Source organism: Sparus aurata, chromosome 18 (genome assembly GCF_900880675.1).
Source record: "Sparus aurata chromosome 18, fSpaAur1.1, whole genome shotgun sequence".
In the NCBI taxonomy this organism is placed as follows: Eukaryota; Metazoa; Chordata; class Actinopteri; order Spariformes; family Sparidae; genus Sparus; species Sparus aurata.
The window spans coordinates 21470672-21490127 of record NC_044204.1 but is presented as its reverse complement, the minus strand read 5'-3'; the positions used below and the strand labels follow the sequence as shown (position 1 = coordinate 21490127).

Sequence of the window (19456 nt, the reverse complement as noted above, 5' to 3'; positions counted from 1 at the left end):
ATTGAACACCGTAATAATTGAAATGCAAACACCTGCTCCTTAAAGCATTTGTTATGCCGTATAGTACAGTAGAATACATTACTCAATAATTCGCTAGCTGCATCGCCGGTTTCTAATATCAAGCAGCCTACACACCGGCAGGCATGAGCTCCACAGCTGTACCACCCACCCACCCTCCCTCCCCCTCTCTCTCCCTCTCTCTCCCTGCTGTGCTGTACCTTCAGAGTGGTGGGAGAGGGTGAGCAGGCTAACGCAGGAGGCTCCGATGCCAGAACCGAACACAGTGATGCGATTGGAGTCTCCTCCGAAGAAGCCGATGTTCTCGCTGATCCACCTTAAAGCCTGGATCTGGTCCAGGAGCCCGTAGTTCCCTTTAGCAGCCTGGTCGCCCGTGCTGAGGAAGCCTGCAACACACAGAGAAAATTAAGAACCCAGAAATAAATCACATAATCGTACACACTTAAGGGCGCACTTGACCAAAATAAAAATGGACTGCAGCTTGGCAAGTGCACGGCTATCTATTTCCCATCTACGCCGGCAGAATAAAGGGTTATCTGCAATGGCTGACCCCACCCCGATTTGTCCAGAGGAACCATCACGCCAGGTGACAGCAGCGGTGAAATCATGACTTATTGGATGACACGGCTGTTGGTAAAATAGGAGCGCGTGTGACCACATGTCATCTGCACCTTATGGGAAATCAATGGCACGTCTCCCCGGGTGAACACCCATCATCAGATATATCGAGCAGTCCTGATGAAAACCTTACGAATCTATGAAAACTCGGCAGGCAGCGAGCGAGAGAGAGAGAGATATGATAATAAGATTGACAATAATTTTAATGCTTTAAAACCCTCCATATGGACAGCGACCTCATTCCATCCCCCTATCAGAGTGACCACCTTCCTCTGACATATTTTTATTCTCGCTCTAAACATTCACAAATAGGCACTTTCCATGCACATTCCCCTCCGTGTCTGTGTAATCTGCTGTATGATGTCTGAGTTGGACAGTGGGTCTCTCTCGGGTACATCAGAGCTCGTGTTAGCACACCACCCTCTCCCAGCTGCTCTCCGGGGCCTGAGCCCTGCTGAATGATGGGTAATCGAGAGGCGTGGGAGAAGATCAAAGGCAAGCAATCCCTGAAGTCCCCACGGTGGACTCAGTGTCCATCAAACCCCTGAGTGTACATGTGAGGTGACAGCTAGGAGACATCAGCAGCACGATCCCCCCCCCCCCCCCCACCTCTCTTTAGTGGCAACACCACCACACTTTTCACAAGCAATAAATGTGTTGGCGGTGGATGCTTACAAGCCTGCAGTGATGGTCCTTCAGCATTGTTTCTAACATCTATTTCATGGTCTATGCCTCCATATAATGATGAGCTCTGTGTGTTTAAGTCCTAAGGGTGGGAAAAAGAAATCGTTTATATATGAAGGAAAAAAACAAGATAAAAAGATCAAATCTGTGTTTTTTTGGACTCAGGTCAGCACAGCGATGCTCTCTTCAGATGAACACGGATTAGAAAGCAGCTGCTCCGGGCTCATTAGCCGTTTATGGTATGTGCGTACAAGAAGGACACATGTCTGCCAATCCCCATTCTCTCTTTGTGTGAATCAGAGACTGGAGGGCACAACCTCATACCCCACCCCCAACAGCACACCCGCCTCGCCCTGAGTGCCTGTTGGCAGCAACAAAGAGGGTGGGCAGGGGAAAGGCCAGGCCTGATCATCGATAGGAGAGAGGCGGCAGCACAGGAGGCAAAGCAGGAGACAAATGGATCAACAGATGGTCTCCTTCAGACGCATCCCTGAGGATGACAGAGCAGCAGGGCACATGCAGAGAGAGAGTGAAAGAGACAGGCAGAGGAACAGAGACGGACTCAGACAGAGAGAGGAGAGAGGAGGACTCTGATTCAAGAGCTTTTCCTTTTCCTTCTCTCTCGTGGCTCCTCCTCATGCTCCGTCATAACTAAAGGACAACAGCTTTTACAACCCTCTCCCGGGTGCCGTGGAGAGGGAGACAGAGCGAGGAGACGTGACTCTCCCAGAATAACCCCTCATTCTGTGAATTGGTTCACACTTCACCAAGTGTATGTCGGCTGGGTTACGAAATGTCAGCAGGCTGGCATGTGAAAGGATTCTGTGCGACTGTTAGCCTAATTGAAGAGATACAGTAAACATTATCCGTTTGGCATTGTAATATGAGGAATTACTAAATGACAAAAATGCAAATCACGAGAGCCGGATCCCCAGCTGGTGGAATAAAGCACTGCTCGATGCTCTGGTCTTTCGTGACTTCTTGTTTTAGCCGTGTTGATTCCTTTGTATCTATAAATGAAGCTGGTCATTAAAATGTAGAGGTGGAATGCAATATCTTAGACAACAAGACGCGCTGCAGGCACCATTTAAAAATACATCTACTATAGCTGCTGGTTATGTTTTAATTGGAAAGGTGACGGAAAGTATTTTCTTTGGAAAACAATTAAGATAGCAAAGTAATTGTTTTCATGTGTGGCAATTTCTATTTTTACATTTATAGCAGAGCGTTGTTTGTGCTCCGGAGGTATTTTTCTGCTTTATGGCTACTTCTTCACCTATAGTACGCAACACCCACCAGACTTTCAGCGTCTTCTGTTTGATTCACCCACATTTCCGAACCTCCTTACTCACACACACAAGATTTGGCCGTGGATTTCCAGATCTAGCAGATGATCACCGTCTCATCAGCGCTGCGTGGGCTGTGGCTGCACATGAGCCGTGATGTGCAGTGCACTATCTGTTCACAGCTAACTCCTACTCAGGACCTTGGGATTCTGGGCTGCAGCTCAGCGCTTCTGAACTGTTTGGTCAGGCTGGTTATGTGCTTGACTGCGCCACTCAACCCCCCGTTCAATTGAGATTTTTAATGCACACAAGGCGCCGCTTTACAATAAGCATTTAATCATAAACCTTAATCGCATTATATCCATCTTTGTATGGCTACTTGAATTCAAATTAATATGCAAATCCTCTTTTAAATGATCTGACCAATTAACTAACAAAAGGTATATGCAATTAGTGTCCCGAGTCATGTTAATTCAACAGATGTAAAATAATAATTAAACTGTAAATAGTTCTAGCTGATCTGCTAGTTTGAAAGTTAAGTGCACACAAATTCATTTGTACTAATTTAATTTTCTCTGTCGTGTTATTAATCTCGCCTCGTGACTTCCGTAACAAACTGTAGATTAAATGTACGATGTTTTATTCAATCCACTCTCAGTTAACTGAAGCAAAGCCCGAGCCTTATACCTGCAGGCTGACCACCGAAGTCGTACGAGGACAGCCTAATGCGTTTTTCTCTTAAAAAACAAGACATTGTTTTGTGTATCAAGCAAAAAACGCTTCAGTGGAAAATGTTTTGGTGACTTTAGACAAAGTGAAAATGCCCTGAAGTTGAGCGACACTGGAGAAAAGGAATAACATGAACTGACTGAACTTTGTTTAAAGGAGCCGTAAAAAACGAGACCTTCCCCGTCCCTCTCAGTTGCCTACACAAGCCTGTGGATGATTTGTTGAAGTTGTTTAATGCTGCTGGACCGTGGATTTTCTTTGTGCCTCATTTCAGTGCCTCTCTAGGCTATGCTAACAGAGGGCAACAGAAGCTAACTTAAGTAGATAACGTTTGGAAATGGAGTCCGCAAACACAAACTAACGAGCATTCCACAGGGCCACTTTAACACGGCCATCTCAAATCCTGTAAAGCCCAAATGTGAAATGAATTTAATAAGATCTGTTGAGAAAACGGCGTATATAAGCACCACATGCCAACAAGTAACATCCCAAATTGGCTCTGAACAATGATTGCCAGAAATTGAATTTAACCTGTCGTCACACGTCAGCTGGGTGAGACATGAGATTTGCATGAGAATTCACCACAAACGAACTGTATGAGTTAATAACAGTGATTCTGTGCTCTTTCTCTGCATGTTAGAGCTGTAATTTGTCCTGCCTGATTACATGATGTGTTTTTGTATCGTGTCTCAAAGCCGTTCTTCCTTGACAGTGATGTGGTGCACTTCAGCTCCATGAAGAACTGGTATTTTCTCCTTGTGGCAGCAGCGGAGTCAGAGAACCAGCGCTGATCGCAGCCGGAGTGGCAGTGATGGCTGTGGTCCGGGCGAGGTCACATCGCACCTGTCACCTTGCATCGTCCTTGCTGAACAAAAATGCTACAGTGTGTATGTACAACACCTCCCCCCCTACGAGGAACTTAGCCGACCTTGTCACCTTAACATGACCGGAGGGTCAGTTAATGTATACGGCCTGACAGCGTCGGCTCTCTGCAGTGTTTCGGCTTCAAGCGACTGTGCCGGAAGCAGAACATGAGCTGCAGACACTGATGTTCAAAGACCGGGAGATCACCACTCAAATCCAGCACTTTCCCCTTTTTCACACACCAGCCGTAATCACCTGAATGTCAGCGAGAGTGAGTTTATTTTTCCAAAAAATGCCAGCGCCAAGCGTGATGCCACATAATGCATTTCTTCGGCTTGATCGTATTTTATCAATAAGCAGGCACTGCTATCTCGGTCCACAGTGAGCGTCTCCGCTTCCCTCCTGAGCAGCGGCAGTGATTTCCTTTAGCCATGCCTCTCAGCATTGATATTGCTCTATTGATTATGATTTAAATGTCTGTTTTCTATACGGTGGGCTATAACTCACGATGTAGCGGAAAGAGGTGATGATAATGATCGCTCCGACCCCAGACATCTCTCTTAGCCCGGTCTCCCGGATAATGGAATGTGTGTAAAGTAATGGCGGAGGGCAAGAAGGGGGTGAGGAAGGGTGAGGGGGAGGGCAAAAGCTTGTTATTGAGCTGATGAGAGAGCTTACACAGGGACAGATGGAGGGAACGGATAGGGAGGAGTAGAGGAAAAGAGAGGAGGAGAAGGAGGATGGGAATAACAGCGGTGACGCAACTGAGGGAACTTTTTTTTTGGCTTTCTGCTGGATTCGTTCTCGCGTCTACTTTGCCTTTTCCCTGTTCCTTTCTCCTCCTCATCCTCTCTCTCTTTGGGGGTGCCGGTTAACAAGGCCGTCTGTGTCCAAACTCCTTTGGTACTCCCCCCCCCCTCCCTGTCTCCCTCTTGCCCTCTCCCTCTATCTTTTCTCCCCCTCTTCTCTTCTCTGGGGAAATAAAGGCCCACACAGTCGCAGCCTTGACAGCCTCCCCTAAGAATCCCTTCACTACAAAAGAGCTCCAACTTCCCCCCAGCCAGGCCCGGGCTGAAAGGGAGCCTCTGGGGGTGTGGATGAGAAGCCGAGGAGGGAAGAGGCCACCCTCCACACCAGCCACATAAAGGGCCTGTGTGTTAGGCTCACGATGAGCAAGGGACATACCCAGCGGTCCATCCTCTGCACAGGGAGTCATTCCCACAAGATTTTTTAGGGGTAAAGATTTTACGCTTGCTGAAAAGACTCCCTAACCCCCCCAAAAAAAAGAAAAGGGAAAAGAAAGGAAAAAAAAGAAAAAGGAACAAAGAGAGGGTGAAGGGAAGGGGGCAGGAGGGGGGCGTGGGCTTGGATGAAGGTGATTGCCACTTGGATCAGTGTACAGCTCCTGTTTACAGCTCGCTGCCCAATAGCATGGCCGGAGTGCAGTCTGATCTGAGGGCAGGGGAGCGAGAAGGATAGAGAAACAGAGGGAGAGAACGAGAGAGGGAGAAAGAGAAAGAGAGGAGGGCAGGCAAGCACAAGAAAGCCTCTTTATGGCGGACGGAACACTGAAGGCCATTTACCCAACACCACATCCTTGTTTCCAGTGAAAAAAAAAAGGAAAAAAACCCCCACACCTTTTGATTGTCAGCCCTGTAAATCACAAGTTCCATATGACTGAATACGACATGACAGCGGAATCAAACCAGAAAATGGTGGGAAAAAGGAATTTATGTATAAGCCCCTGGTTCCTGTTGGGCTCATTATGAATCAATAATTAAAGAAAATATCAGACCGCCTTGAATGACAGCAAAGTCATCTGATCTATCAGGGGCCTGGCCCTCGACACTCAGCAAAATCAAACTGAATGATAACACGCTCGCCCGTCTGAAGCTCTCTGCTGAAAACGTGAACAGACCAATGAACGGAAAACTTAATATTAGTCTCAGTTGCACACACACAAACACACACACACACACACACAAACACATGCACACACACACACACACATACACACACACACACACACATAGAAGGATGAACCAACACTGCTGAAAGGTGGCTGGATAGTCTGATGCATGATGCTAAAGATCATGCATACTGTGCTGCTATATACAGCCTGAGCCACTCAAATGGAAAATGTGGTTTGTGTGCAACAAAGCACTGACAGAAAAAAAGCAGCGAAATGTCAAGAGGGAAAAATCTTTGCTGCACAAACACCAAAAGCTCATCTGACACATATCTGAGCCCCTGAAACCCAGATCTCTTACAGACAGACAAGGGGCCTGTTGTAGCAGACAGGGATGAAAAACAGATACTGTAAAAGTCAGCGCTGGTGGGGCACGTGGCAGCTGTTGGTCGTCCTGCATGTGACTCCGGGGCCGCTTAATCTGATTGTGTGATGTGTCCCGGTGGCCAGGCGACACAATTCAAGGGCTCTGGCGAACAGCAGCTCTGGCAGCAACTACAAATGAGCAGTTTGCATATGTATGACCCCTGGCATCTGAACGCCACTCAATCAATCACACATCGGCTATGGCGGCTGTCGGCTTTGGGCTTCGCTTCTCTCCCACCCTCCTTTCCCTCCTTCGCCCATCTCTCCCTTCGCTCGATCTCCCTGTCATGCTTCCTGTCTTCCCCTGCTCTCAGTGTCTTTCTCTGTTTTCCGTCTAAGCCTCCCTTTTATTTTTCTTCTTCTCCCCCACGCACACACGCTATCACCTCCTCTCTTCTCCATATCGCTCGACATCTCCCCTCTCAGTGACTAGCGCAGACAGTGGATTCTCAAAGACAGCGAAATGCTTTTACATTAAGGGGGAGCTTTGCATCTCACAGCTGGTGCGGAGGCGGGCCTGCATGCACCCACAGAGGGAGAGGAAGAGGCTGGTGTTGGAGAGTCACAACTGTGAGGTTAAGCAGCACTTTGGTTCCACTTGGAAGAACATGCAACGTGGGAAGATATTTCATGAACAATTTGCCTTACTTAAGACTGATATTTAAAGGGTATATTCTTACAGTGCGTTCACCACCCTTTGTTCAAACAAAACAACACTGTACGCAGGGTGCTTTGTCTCATTTTTTTGGGGGCCTATGGCTGCACAAGTTCAAAGGCATGATGTGAAACATGACATTGAGCCCGGGTGATGTAATTTGAGGGCGTGGTGAGAAAATTTAACCACCATCCAGCTCTGGGAGGACGGGGCAGTGTGCAGCGATGAGCAGCGATACCGTGTAGGAGATCAGAGCCCAGCTTATCAAAGCACATCAGTGGAGCAGAGCAGGAGAGAAAGGTCATCATTTAGACGATCTTCAAAGCCAAACTCCTCAGGTTGAGTTGCTCTGATAGCTATGGCCATAATGAGCTTAGTTTTGGGTTGACCCCTTCCTCATGAGAACTTGTGAAATAAGCCCATTCTACAGCTTTTCTTCTCAATATCGTGAATCCTGTCTTCTTATATTCGTTCATTGGTGAAAAACCTTGCCAACTTCGGTTGTAAATCAACGGCAGCAATTTAAAGGAACATCTGTTTTCCTGAGGTTTCGCACCATAGAGTGCACTGTATGAGTGATGTTTCGTTTGTCTTCCGAAAGGGTATAATATTTTTGGCTACAAAACATTGCACAGCTGCCAGTGGGGTTGTGTTCTGATTTGGAGCTGGCTCCAGATTTACAAGAAGCAAGGATTTGTACGGAAACATGCCTTTGTGATTCTGCTGTGATATACTGAAAGCAAAGTTTGGACCTGCTCCACTTTCATTGAGAATGTCTGTAATGCATATGCCAGTGTTTGTGTACGCTTTACCAGACAATAATGAGTGCTCAAAAAAGGCAGGATGGCTCTGGTGATGTTCTATATTTTTCTTATTGTCAACAAATCTCATGAAAAAGCAGCGATAAATTGGTCCCACTGAAGTATTGTCTGTAGAGCCAAAGCCTGATGAAGCTTATTCCTCTGTGCCACGGCACTCCATTGTTGTCCAAAAACTATTAAAAACATAAATCAGTCGCTATGTTCCACTGGATGACAGGTTTTCTTCATCCTGATAAACACTGACACACCCTCCTGCTGACTTTGATACCAGTGCAACAAATCTGTGTCCGAATAAAGACCCCTCTGTAACATTTGCTAGAAAGTACATGTACTTGTGCCCAGTATTTACCGATTTGGTAACACTTTCTATGATGCCCATTCTTATAACGCATTATGATGCAATCATAATACGGTTATAATGAGGTTATAATGATTTATAATTGGTGTTATAATTACTTATACATGTTAATGATGTGTTATAATAACAATTATAAACAGATTATAATGTTTTTTTTAATAAAGTTTTATAAGGGTTCGAGCATCATAATGTATCATAAAGTATTATAACTAATCTCTCATGGACGCATTATAATCACTATTATTATACTTTATAACGTGATTATAATTTATCATAAGTGTTATGTCAAATAATGGCCATATGAGAGGGTATAATGCTTAAACAGTGGTTATAAACCATTATAAGCGGTCATTGGATGCCACCAGAGTGTCCTCACTTTATTTAAAGCATCCAATGACATTATGATGGTTGAACCCTTATAAAACATTATAAAAAAACATTATAATCTGTTTATAATTGTTATTATAACACATCATGAACATTTATAAGTAATTATAACATCAATTATAAATCATTATAACTTTATTATAACCGTATTATGATCGCATCATAATGCGTTATAAGAATGGGCTTCATAGAAAGTGTTACCAAAGAGGTACATCTTCAGGAGGAAATTACTGGGCTTTGGGTTAGGGCCACAGACAGGGATGTTGACAGTACTGACAGACAATACTACCAGATTTCTGGTTCTGGTCTTTTTATGGGATTTCTTGCAAAAATAAAAAATAAAAAATAAATAAAAAAGAGAAAAAGGAACAGAAATCATGAGCATCATCTTTCAAATTACTCAAAAGACAGCAATCATACAGCAAAATGTCATCAATGTAGAGCTAAAACAATTATTCGATGAGGTAATTAGTCCACCAGCAGAAAATACAGTCCCGAGCTGCATCTTCTAGTTTGTGAGGGTTTGCCCTGTCCCTTCTCCTTCAGAGCTTCCTGGCTGCAAAAATCACAAACTGGCATAGTTCGTGCACGGTTCAGGACAGGAGGGCTCTACAGCATGTGATTAAAACCACCCAGAAGATAATTTACAATTCTACATAGCATCAGTGATATCGGTGAAGTGAGATGTCCGCACAGACCCCAAAGGACACTAAAAGACGACACCCACCCCAGGCACAGTCTGTTCGCCCTGCTGCCATCTGGCAAAATATACAGAAGTATCTGCTAACGTGCCACCAGACGAAGGAAGAGCTTCATTCCCCAGGCTGTGAGACTCCTCAGTTTGTCTTCCACCACTCCACTCTATGAAATAATTTGCTTTGTTTTTGTTATTTCTGTGATGAAGCTTAAAGGGACTCAAACTCATTTTCATTTTGCAACCCTGGAATTGCAAAATGATAAATAAAGTTCATTTGCTGGATCTATGAAATTGCCAGACTGGCTGTTTGTATAAGATACAAATTACTGCTGTACCATCTAATTTTCTCTTTTTGTTTGTTAATAATGAAAAAATAAAATAAAAGATAAATAAATGAACCTTGAACCTTATTAAATAGAAAACTTAATCATTTCAAATTTGAGCCTGTTGGCTGGTGTATCACAATTTTCTCATGTTTTTCAAGCAATTAATCTTGAAAATAATTGGCAGATTAATTGACAGTGTGAATACGAGTTTGCAGTAAGTTGCGGCTCTGAATCGTTGCACAATGATTTACGTGGAGAAAATCCATCTAACATGACAAATCCTTTCAGGCTGCTGTGGCTCAGTGGTAGAGCCAGTGTGTTGTTACTGAAAGGTCGCTGGTTCGATTCCCTTGGTCTGCATGTTGAAGTGGGCAAGATACTGAACCCCAAACTGCTCCTGATGTGCTGGTCGGCACCTTACATGGCAGCCACCGCCATCAGTGTACGAATTACTGTAAGTCTGTTTGGACAAAAGCATTTGATAAATGTATTTTATGCTGCATATTGTAAGAATATTCCCCCATCTTAATCATAATGAATCAGCTAATGCTAGCAGCAAGCGCAACTCAGATGAAATATTAGCAACTGCTTAGTATTTATCTTTAAACTCAACACAATCACAAAGCTACTAATTTGATATGACGGGTGACAATTTACTACAGCCGAAATATAAATAACCTATGTAGGAAAGTGTTTCTTCTCTTCTCGAGTAATATGATGTCACATATATTATACGAATTTGAACCAAGATTCAATACAATCTGACAGAAGAGCTAGAATCAATAAACTCTTTACGCTACCCGATTCCACCAAAGAGCAAGGACGGTTTGTGTTTGGAACAATTAGGAAGTTTATGTGTGTGACTGGTCGGGGCCCTGGGCTTCAGCCATGTGTGGGGAGCGGGTGCGGGTGTGGGTGTGTGCGTAAGTGAAGAGGAGGGCTTCCAACAGAGCGTGTGCAAGTATTTGTTTGTTTGTGGGTGTGCATGTGTGGAGCCGCGGCAGTGTGCGAGTGCTCCGAGGAGGGGGGGAGGGGGGTGTGTATGCAGTGCAGTGAGGGAGGTATGGATATTAATCACCAGGAGGAGCATGGTTCTGTGGCGCCGGGCGGAGATGGATGGGGTGTGAGTGCAGTGATGTCACCCTGACAAATGGACCGGCCATGTTGGCTGAGACTCGCACATCGCCTCTCATTTCAATTAGTTCCTCACACAACAACCCACCTAACCCACAATCTGCAGGTTGCACACGCAAAAACACATACACTTTGGCCACGGATGCACCCCCCCCCCCCGGTGCCCCAGCCCATAGCACCGGCTTCTAACAAGAAGCACTGATCTGTAAGAATACAGTGGAGCTCCTTTAATTAATCTAACTCAATTATGACAGCACTTTTGCTTTCAATCCCAACAGCCACTCACTCATTACCATTCATATTATCAGCCAAGCGCACTGACTAGGTCTACGGCCAGCACACTCGCCAGTGGGAACTGGCAGAGAGTCTGGGTGTGTTTACGAACTAAAGACTGGGCACTGCCCGTGTGTTTTCCCACAATATCAATTTGATGAAGTGCCGGAACGATGGCAATGTGAGCTTTCGCTTGGGCCAATGGTAATAGCGTGCATTTACTCTCTGATGTGGAAAAAAAGGTATAAGGTCTGGACCAGCTATCACTGTGAGCAGCAGCACTGACAAACTGGGTTCTGCTATAAAAGTTCTGACCTCCGCACTAGCTGTTTGAGCTGTTTATAGCAGTGTTCTTAAAAGCCTGACACCGCTAACTAACTGAGCCAAGGCTGATTTTGAAGTATCTGTCACTTTGAAATGAAGTGTTCAACCCTGTTTTCAAAGGTCTGACGCCATTAACCGGAGGGAGTAAGCCTCGTTTCAAACTCCTGCCCATCTCCAGTGAACTTTGACACTGAGGACTTCCCCACACTGCAGACATTCCTCCTCCTAGCCCTCCACGTTAAAGTACCCCTCAATCACCATCTTACTTCTCCCAGGCCATCCTCCCTCCTCCTCCTCCTCCTACATCTGATGTCTTTCTATCTTTGCTGTGATTTCCTCCTCTTCTTCGAACCAGGAGGATGGTGCAAGAGGATAGCTTGGTGTAAGCAAGGGCAGGCTGGGCGATGTGAGGCTGAACTGGGGCTACGCGGTGCACAGTGGAGCGCTAAGTTAGGGATTTGATCGGAGCCTCCTGGGAGCTCCGGCTCCAGTTCCAGCTTAACATCAGTGGTGGGTATCTCTTTATCTGCCCATGAAAGCACCAGGAGGTTAATACCCATCCTATAGAGAGGAGTGAAAGGAGGTTTCCATTGTGCCACAGAATTAATTAGACTCTTCCACATGTACATTTAGCACATTAAAGCTACTTTCAAGGTTCCTCAAAATCTAAAGCGGGAGAAAAACAACAAAGCCTGTTTAAGTTCCGTAATTGCAGATGTTGACGCAGATGCGGCAGTCCTTCTGCGAAATGTGATCAAGAGCACATTATTATTCATTATACAATCAAAAGAAGACATATTACTGGAGTGCCACTTACTCCAAGAAGAGCAATCAAAGTGGGTGAATATGAATCAGTGGTTATGTGGTTTGTAGTCAACGCTCACCAACACTGAACATATTTGATATTTTGATACTGGCAGTTGGATGCCTCATAGAAAGTGAAACCGCCAGGTTTGTACGTATGCAGAATTTATTACCCCTCTACCTTGCAAGGAAGAGCTTGGCTTGCTTGGCTTCACATATTCCTTTGTTGATGAAACATGCCTGTTCTCTCACCCTGAGAACAGTGGGTAATGAAAAATGGATGGAAAGCTTTTGAAATAGTGTGTATGATTACCATAACACTTCTATAATAGAGGGAGTGTGCCTATCATGTATTGTTGCATGTTATACAAAGGCCATGCACTATACAAAAGACACTTGTACCCATGTCCTACAAAGGCTGACAATATTTGCTTTATTTTTCTTCCCTTTTTCAATTGATGCTGGAGTCCTGTCTCCAGTAGGAGTCTCCGTATTCGAACAGCTGAAGTGATTCCCTTTTCATTTCACTTCGCCATTCTTCCTTTTAATCTAGCAGCACTAAAGAACTGGGTTCTAGCAACAACAAAAAGGTTACATCTCGCTTTCCGTTTCATCTCGGCCTCCTGCGATCCCCTGGGAGGTCTCTCTGTGCTCGTCTGCACTGCTTGGCGATGGGGAGACTGTGCCAGGGCTCTGTTTGTTTGGCTTTCTTCCCCCCTCCTCATCGCGCTGAAATCTGCCTGACAGTTCGGCAGCATGGCTCAGGCCCCACAGGAGCTACCGTCAGATAAAATGTCACCGTGGCTTTGTTCCATGCGCCCTATAGGCTGGCCAGATGCACTGCGCACCTGAGAGCCCAACGGCCAAAGCACAGACAGAGCAGCTACCAGTCTTGTTCATTTTGCTGCACGAGCCGTGGCCACATTTTGTTAACTGCCTGCCTTTTATCTTCATTGACAAAATCAGCTCTGATGGACAATTGGATTAGAGGATTTAACCCTACAGTTACAAGATTAAACCACAAATAAATCATATATGGTTGACTGACAGCACTAATTCATCGTCCCTCCATGTTTGCAGGGAAATTTGACTGGATAAGAGCCCGCTATCCTCGCCATCATTTAACATAACAGCTCTCGAGCCTCATACTCTTGACATATACAGTCAGACCTGATCCATTTTCCTCTGAACGGCGGCAGCAGCAGCAGCACCGGCTCTTGTCTCTGAGCCTCAGATGACTCTTCTCACCGTTTCCCTAACGAGGCTCAAGCGAAAAAGCCGACTGGTCCTCTCACAGCCGAGCACTGGGGCGGTTTCCACTGTCAGTTCCTGTTAGCTCAGCCCTCCTCTGGCTCACGTTTCAGAAAACACACTCATCCCAAAGGAGCTCATCCGTGCTCCTTCACCCATCCCGACTCCCCCTCACCCCGCCCTCAATAAATGAATAAAAGAAGGAGCAGCTCTCGCAGGTAATGTGATTAAACACGACAACCCTGCTTTAAAGAGCGTGCTGACGGTGCAAAAATAAGACGGGACATTGTCGGAAGAAATTGTCGCCGTACTCGCACATGACCCCTCCCTCCTGCCCCGGCAGCTATACACTGGCCTTCTTCTCTATCAGCCGAGCATCGCCACATACTCCATTTTTCCAAGGACATCTCTGAATGTTATTAGATGAAAAATACTATGTGCTCCAGATTACCGGGATTGTCAGTCACCTAATTTGATGCTATCCCCACCAGATCTCTTCCCTTAATTGAGTTTCTTGTGCTTTATTTGGTAGCAGATGTTTATGAGTTAATATGTTTGAACCGTGGAGGCTGCACGCTGCATGAGCCTATGGGGCTTATCTAGGGCACATGCTCATACTTTTCAAAACAGACATAGTGTAAACAATAACATGAGCAAAAAGACATTTGTTATGCACCGAGGACATAAATGAGTGTAACCAATTTCTGGCAAATGTGCAGAGGGAATTGTATTAGCATTTTAGAGAAAAAAAAAAATAATACAAGGATTCAACTAGTAAATTCTCATGTTTTAGTTAACATGGTTGCTCTGTAATTGCAATGTTATCATCAAAGAAACTGAATCAATGTGGTGGTTGATTTCATTTATTCTGTGGTGTACATTTCCCCTGGTGAACACTCCTTCTCTTTCTGTGTTTATGTCACCGTCTTCCCCTCTCCCCCTCAGGCCTGAGAGAGCTGAGCAGAGCTGGGAAGGATGTATTGAACCACGACGTATGAATGGAGTGACAAGCCATCTCAGTCAGAGGGGAAACCACTCATTATACAGATTGCGTTGCGGTGTTTCTGCCTTGTCAAGGCCAATGTCACCTCTCCTCAGTCTGGCCGCAGCCTGAACGGGCATTGCTGCCTGTCTCCCTCCCCCGCCCCCCAGCCCCAGCACGCTAAATCTCAGAGCTGACACACTTTGTTGTTAGCTCTGTATCCTTCAGAGTCGGTTTGCCTTGAGGTAACGAAGGGTGGATTACTGACCCAACAACAATGCCAATAATGGGAGGGGAAACAGACATGTCCTAATGGAAGGAAGGATTCTGAATCTTATTAGTGGGACATCTTGTTTCAGACAATGCTCCAGTGGCCCCCTCTGGCTCCATGATAGCATCAGCAGCAAACAGCTAGCAGGTGCAGAACAGAAATAAAGCCAATTGTGTTGATCGAATCATCCCTCGTTCTGCCGCCCCGCATCTATTCCTTCACTTGAGTGTCCACTAACTGGCTGTGCTATGGATAATTCTCTGTAATGTCTATTAATGCTCTCTACGGTACTATCAAAGACATATGCTGATGACAATACTTTCCTCTTGTCTTTGATAGGTTAACTACGTTGCAATAGCTCCCATGTTGGGAGACAGGTGGTTAACTGCTCTTCCTGTCTCTAGCCTGGAATAAGTGGAGTGTGTCGGGGCTCACTGTCAGTAACAACCCTACCTGTGGCTGAAAACCCTGCAGCCTCGCTACCTGTAGCAGCCTGTGAGCTGGCGGCGGGTTTGTACCACACTGAGCTTCTGTGTTGAGCCTTATCTCTCCCCCAGCCCTGAGAACCCACCGTTCTGTCCTCAGGATTGGCGTGGGGAGCAGCCTTGAGTGGCAGACTCCCGCTCTAATTAAACCAGCTGAAGCATTAGTCCCGCTTGTGAGCAGTGTGAGAGTTTTCATAATTACCCGTGCAATTCATTCATTATTTAACTTAACGAGATAGCTCAGTGGCCAAACACACAGCGGATTCTCGGCCTAATTTGGGAAAGTGCCATAAAGATATTGCATACCTGAGGTTTTTTGCCCCAGCCACCTGCAAAAGCTTCTGGATGATGAGGGATCAGCAATAATGACTGAATATTTGGTCTTATTAACTTTAAAAAGTGTCAGCTGGTGATGTAGGCAAACACAGAAAAGCACTTTTATTGCAATGTCCATTAAGTTCAAATGAAATGTAAGTATGACCTTTCTAAGCTCCTTAATTCAGCTAAATTGGCTCCAGAGGAGGCTAATTTAGCCTTTACAACATGGGGGGAAGTGGGCATTAGAGCAGCGGTGCCACCAGCAAATGGCAGTGGACCCTGACTTGTTTGCACAGAGAAATGTGTTAGCGTTCTATCTCAAAAAGACTGGACTATCCCTGTTCTTCTTTTTCCCTCTAAACAATTTATTCTCACCCAATTGCTGGCATTACCATTATAATTTTTGACCAGAGTGGGATTGTTAGTAAATGTAAAAGGGGTTTACATTAAAATGCAAATGCAGCGCATTAAAGCACACAGTCAGCATTTTATAATCCTGTATGAAAAATGTTACCTCACAGGAAGGGCACGCATTTAGATGCCAGAACGAGGCTACCAAATCATACCGGGCTGTACTCAGAACTCGGCCTGCTCTGGCTGGGGGAGATAATTGATACACAATTCATGTCTAAAATGATGGGGGCGGATGATCAAGTTAGACTGGTGTGATACAACCCGGCAAAATTATTGAGTCAGTAGATAATCTGTTTTGATGCCGCCCTTATAACACTTATGATAATTCATATTCGCGCTCATACATAACAGCTGGAGACGCTGATCACAGGCTCAGCTTGACTCATCCTGCCCATGCCCAGTTCATATTTCACAAAGAAAAATATAAAGGTGAAACACCCCTCCGTGTATTCTCGCTGGCGGGAGAAAACCTTGTAAATCCGGAGCTCTGGTGGTGTTTCAAGTCAAAGAATTACACGCTTCCTGTATGAGTCAGGAACAACAGTGACACGCAACTTAGAATCTGAATTCAACTTACATGGTCTGACACTTTGAACAGTTAATATGATCTGTGTCATTGAATTTCTGCCACTCAGAGAGCTGTATCCATTTTAATCCCTGTCAAGCATTGTTAACTTGTTTACTGCTATATTAAGCAGCAGATCTGCTGCCTCACAGAGAAGTATATCGCCCGTGGCAATTTACTTCCAATGAAAGCATTAAGCTCACAGCAGTGTTACAGAAACAATGAATTAAATTACACATGTGTTCTTGTGCAGCGGGTACTGGTGTGGGCCTTGTATTTTTTTGATTTCATCAAATATTTATGGAAGTCTGAGGTCTATTTTCCTGGTAATATTACTCACATTGGTCCATGCTACTCTGCACATATGTGAAAAAATGGTCATGTTTACATTAGGCTTATCTTACTTGTGGCTGGGTTACTGCTCATGCATTTGTGTTTGCAGCACAGCTTGCTGTTGACTTAAGGACAACTGTCTTTGAGAGAGCAAGATTAGAATGTACAGTATAAAGTAAAAGCCTGCAAATCTACGACACTGTTGCAAGTGTAAACCAGTTCAAGCAAAGCGGCGTGCATGGTGTTTCCAGCGCGGGGATATCGCATCACGAATCAGACACAAGCCAGAGTAAAGCCATTTACTCACCCGCCACTGCCGGGAAAATAGAATAGTATTATGGGACTTGTAACTGTGCTCCAGTGACCCAGAAACACATATTTCTAATTGTTCTAGCTGGCCTCTGGGGCTTCCTTCACAAAGCTATGACCTCTTTACAATCAGACCACAGCGCACGGCCCATCAGGACCCAAAGGAGAGCCCGCCTGCATATGATCCCCTCAGGCATGGGAGCTCTCCCCTGAGCAGGCGACTCTAAATGCCACCTCCGTGCCTGCCTGCGAGTTTTATGTGGTTCTGTACACGCGCAAAACAAAACATCAAACACGCAAAGACACACGCGCACCCACGCACACAAAAAGTCAAACACCCCTCAGACAGCTCTATTTGTTCTCCCTATCCCCTTGAAAGTGCACCCGAGACCAAACGAAAGCGAGATGGACTGCGTGCGCCTTTTCAACCTTTCTCCTTCCTGGACAATCTAATAACATCAGACCGCGGTGATGCAGCAAGGTCGGCCACGGTCCAAGGTCACTCTCTCGGCTGAGGAGGTGCGCTCAGAGGAGGGGAGGCGGAGGGGGGCAGCCGCAAGCACACGGCCATTGAAGTGAGATCTGATCCCAGAACCATGAACCTCTCTGATTACAGTATAATACATTTATAATTGACAGTGATAAGGTCTGTGCCATTTCGAATGTTGCAAGTGTGCTGTTGATAATTAGTGACCCTAGAGAGCAGGCAGTTTGTTTTTTTTTTCACAGTACAGCGAGAAGCGGGTTCTTGTGATGAGATCCATGCTGACTCCGACAAAAATAAAAGCCACCTCAACAGCTGAGACACGAAAGAATTAGGCGCTTATCAACTACGATCTTATCAGCAGGCGAAGTATGATTTGGAAACAGAGCCACAACTTCTTTTTGCAACGCTGTTTGAACCTCTGAAACAATAATCTCTATACTTTGGAAAATATTATCCACTAGAGTCCTCTCTATCTGTTTTCTAGGGGACATGTCAGGGGCTAATTGTTAAGAATTGAGTTATTGAGCTGCATGCCCTTCTCTAGCCCCTGAAGGACTAACACCAATACAAATAGCTTCCAAACACTATTGGAATTCCACTGGAGTGCCCCTGACTTACCCCAGCCATAATATTGTTCTAATAATTGGAGCTCACAGGCCATCAAATATCATGCCGGTTTGTTCAATTGATTCAGACAGGCTAAAGGAGGGGAAAAAAAACATGCATTTGCAAAAAAAAAATATCACATTTGTAATTCGAATGGCATTCCTCTGCTCATTTTTTTTAATGATGGAAAATTTCTGTGAGGCGAAAGCATTTTGCAATTTGTCCTCTGGCTAACTTTTATGTAATACGGTGCGCAGGGCTGTTAGAGCTTTGACTAGACTACAAACAAGCACACATGCAAACAGTATGCACGGCTAAGCTGTATCATTTGGCTCCAAGTACAAAGTTGACTTTCCACCTCCCTTACAAATAGAAATGCACTGATGATAGCTGCACCCAAAAAAATGTAATTGGATAAATAATCACGTGATTTGATAGGATTCATTTTTATAGTGCTCCGTCCAAATGGAATAGTTGACAAAGCAGAAGTGGGTGTCAACCGCCTGTTTGCCACATTTTGGAGCCGTCGCTATGCCACTGAAACGATGAGAGCTATATCACAGCCCATCAGTAAAGGCGGCAGATTACTTTTTGCGGGAGACTGCTGACTTGACACGCAGCAGAATGAGGCTGAGTGAAGGCAAGTGGCAGAGCGGGATGATAATGAAAACAGTTGTGATAAAGATGTAATGGATGTGGGACCGGGCTGGAAACATTCATGAATAATATCACAGGGAAGGTGTGTGACGTGGATCGACTCGGTTTGATTACACACAGACAATCTGCACTTAAAAATGCATCCCTGCCAGACTCCTTTTTTTTCCTTCCACAGGCCGCTCTTATCACCTGTGAGCAGGACAGAAGCGGCAACGTGTCCTATCAAACAGTTGTCGTTCAGAAGTGTTTGAACATGTTTTAAAGCATTTCAAGTGCAAACGGAGTTTAATTAGAATGGCTGCTGATTAGCACTGCTGCGGATAATGACGAGTGTCCAAAGAATATCAACAGTGCCTCAGCCACAATGTGTGTGTGCGTGTGTGTCTGTGTGTGTGTGTGTGTCTCTCATCTGGCTGAGGCTCTGAACATCAAAGTCCAAAAAATGGAACAAACGCCGTTGTATGA

The 19456-nt window shown here is 45.2% G+C and overlaps 1 protein-coding gene across 3 annotated transcripts in view; it reads right to left on the bottom strand.

The window, feature by feature from the left end:
• Positions 1 to 19456, bottom strand: part of nlgn3a (neuroligin 3a) — a 130943-nt gene that overhangs the window by 45529 nt on the left and 65958 nt on the right. For all 3 annotated transcript variants that reach the window (XM_030396429.1, XM_030396430.1, XM_030396431.1), the window contains one exon: positions 219 to 404. In XM_030396429.1, coding sequence (XP_030252289.1) covers positions 219 to 404 — 186 coding nt within the window. The remainder of the gene's footprint in view (positions 1 to 218; positions 405 to 19456) is intronic.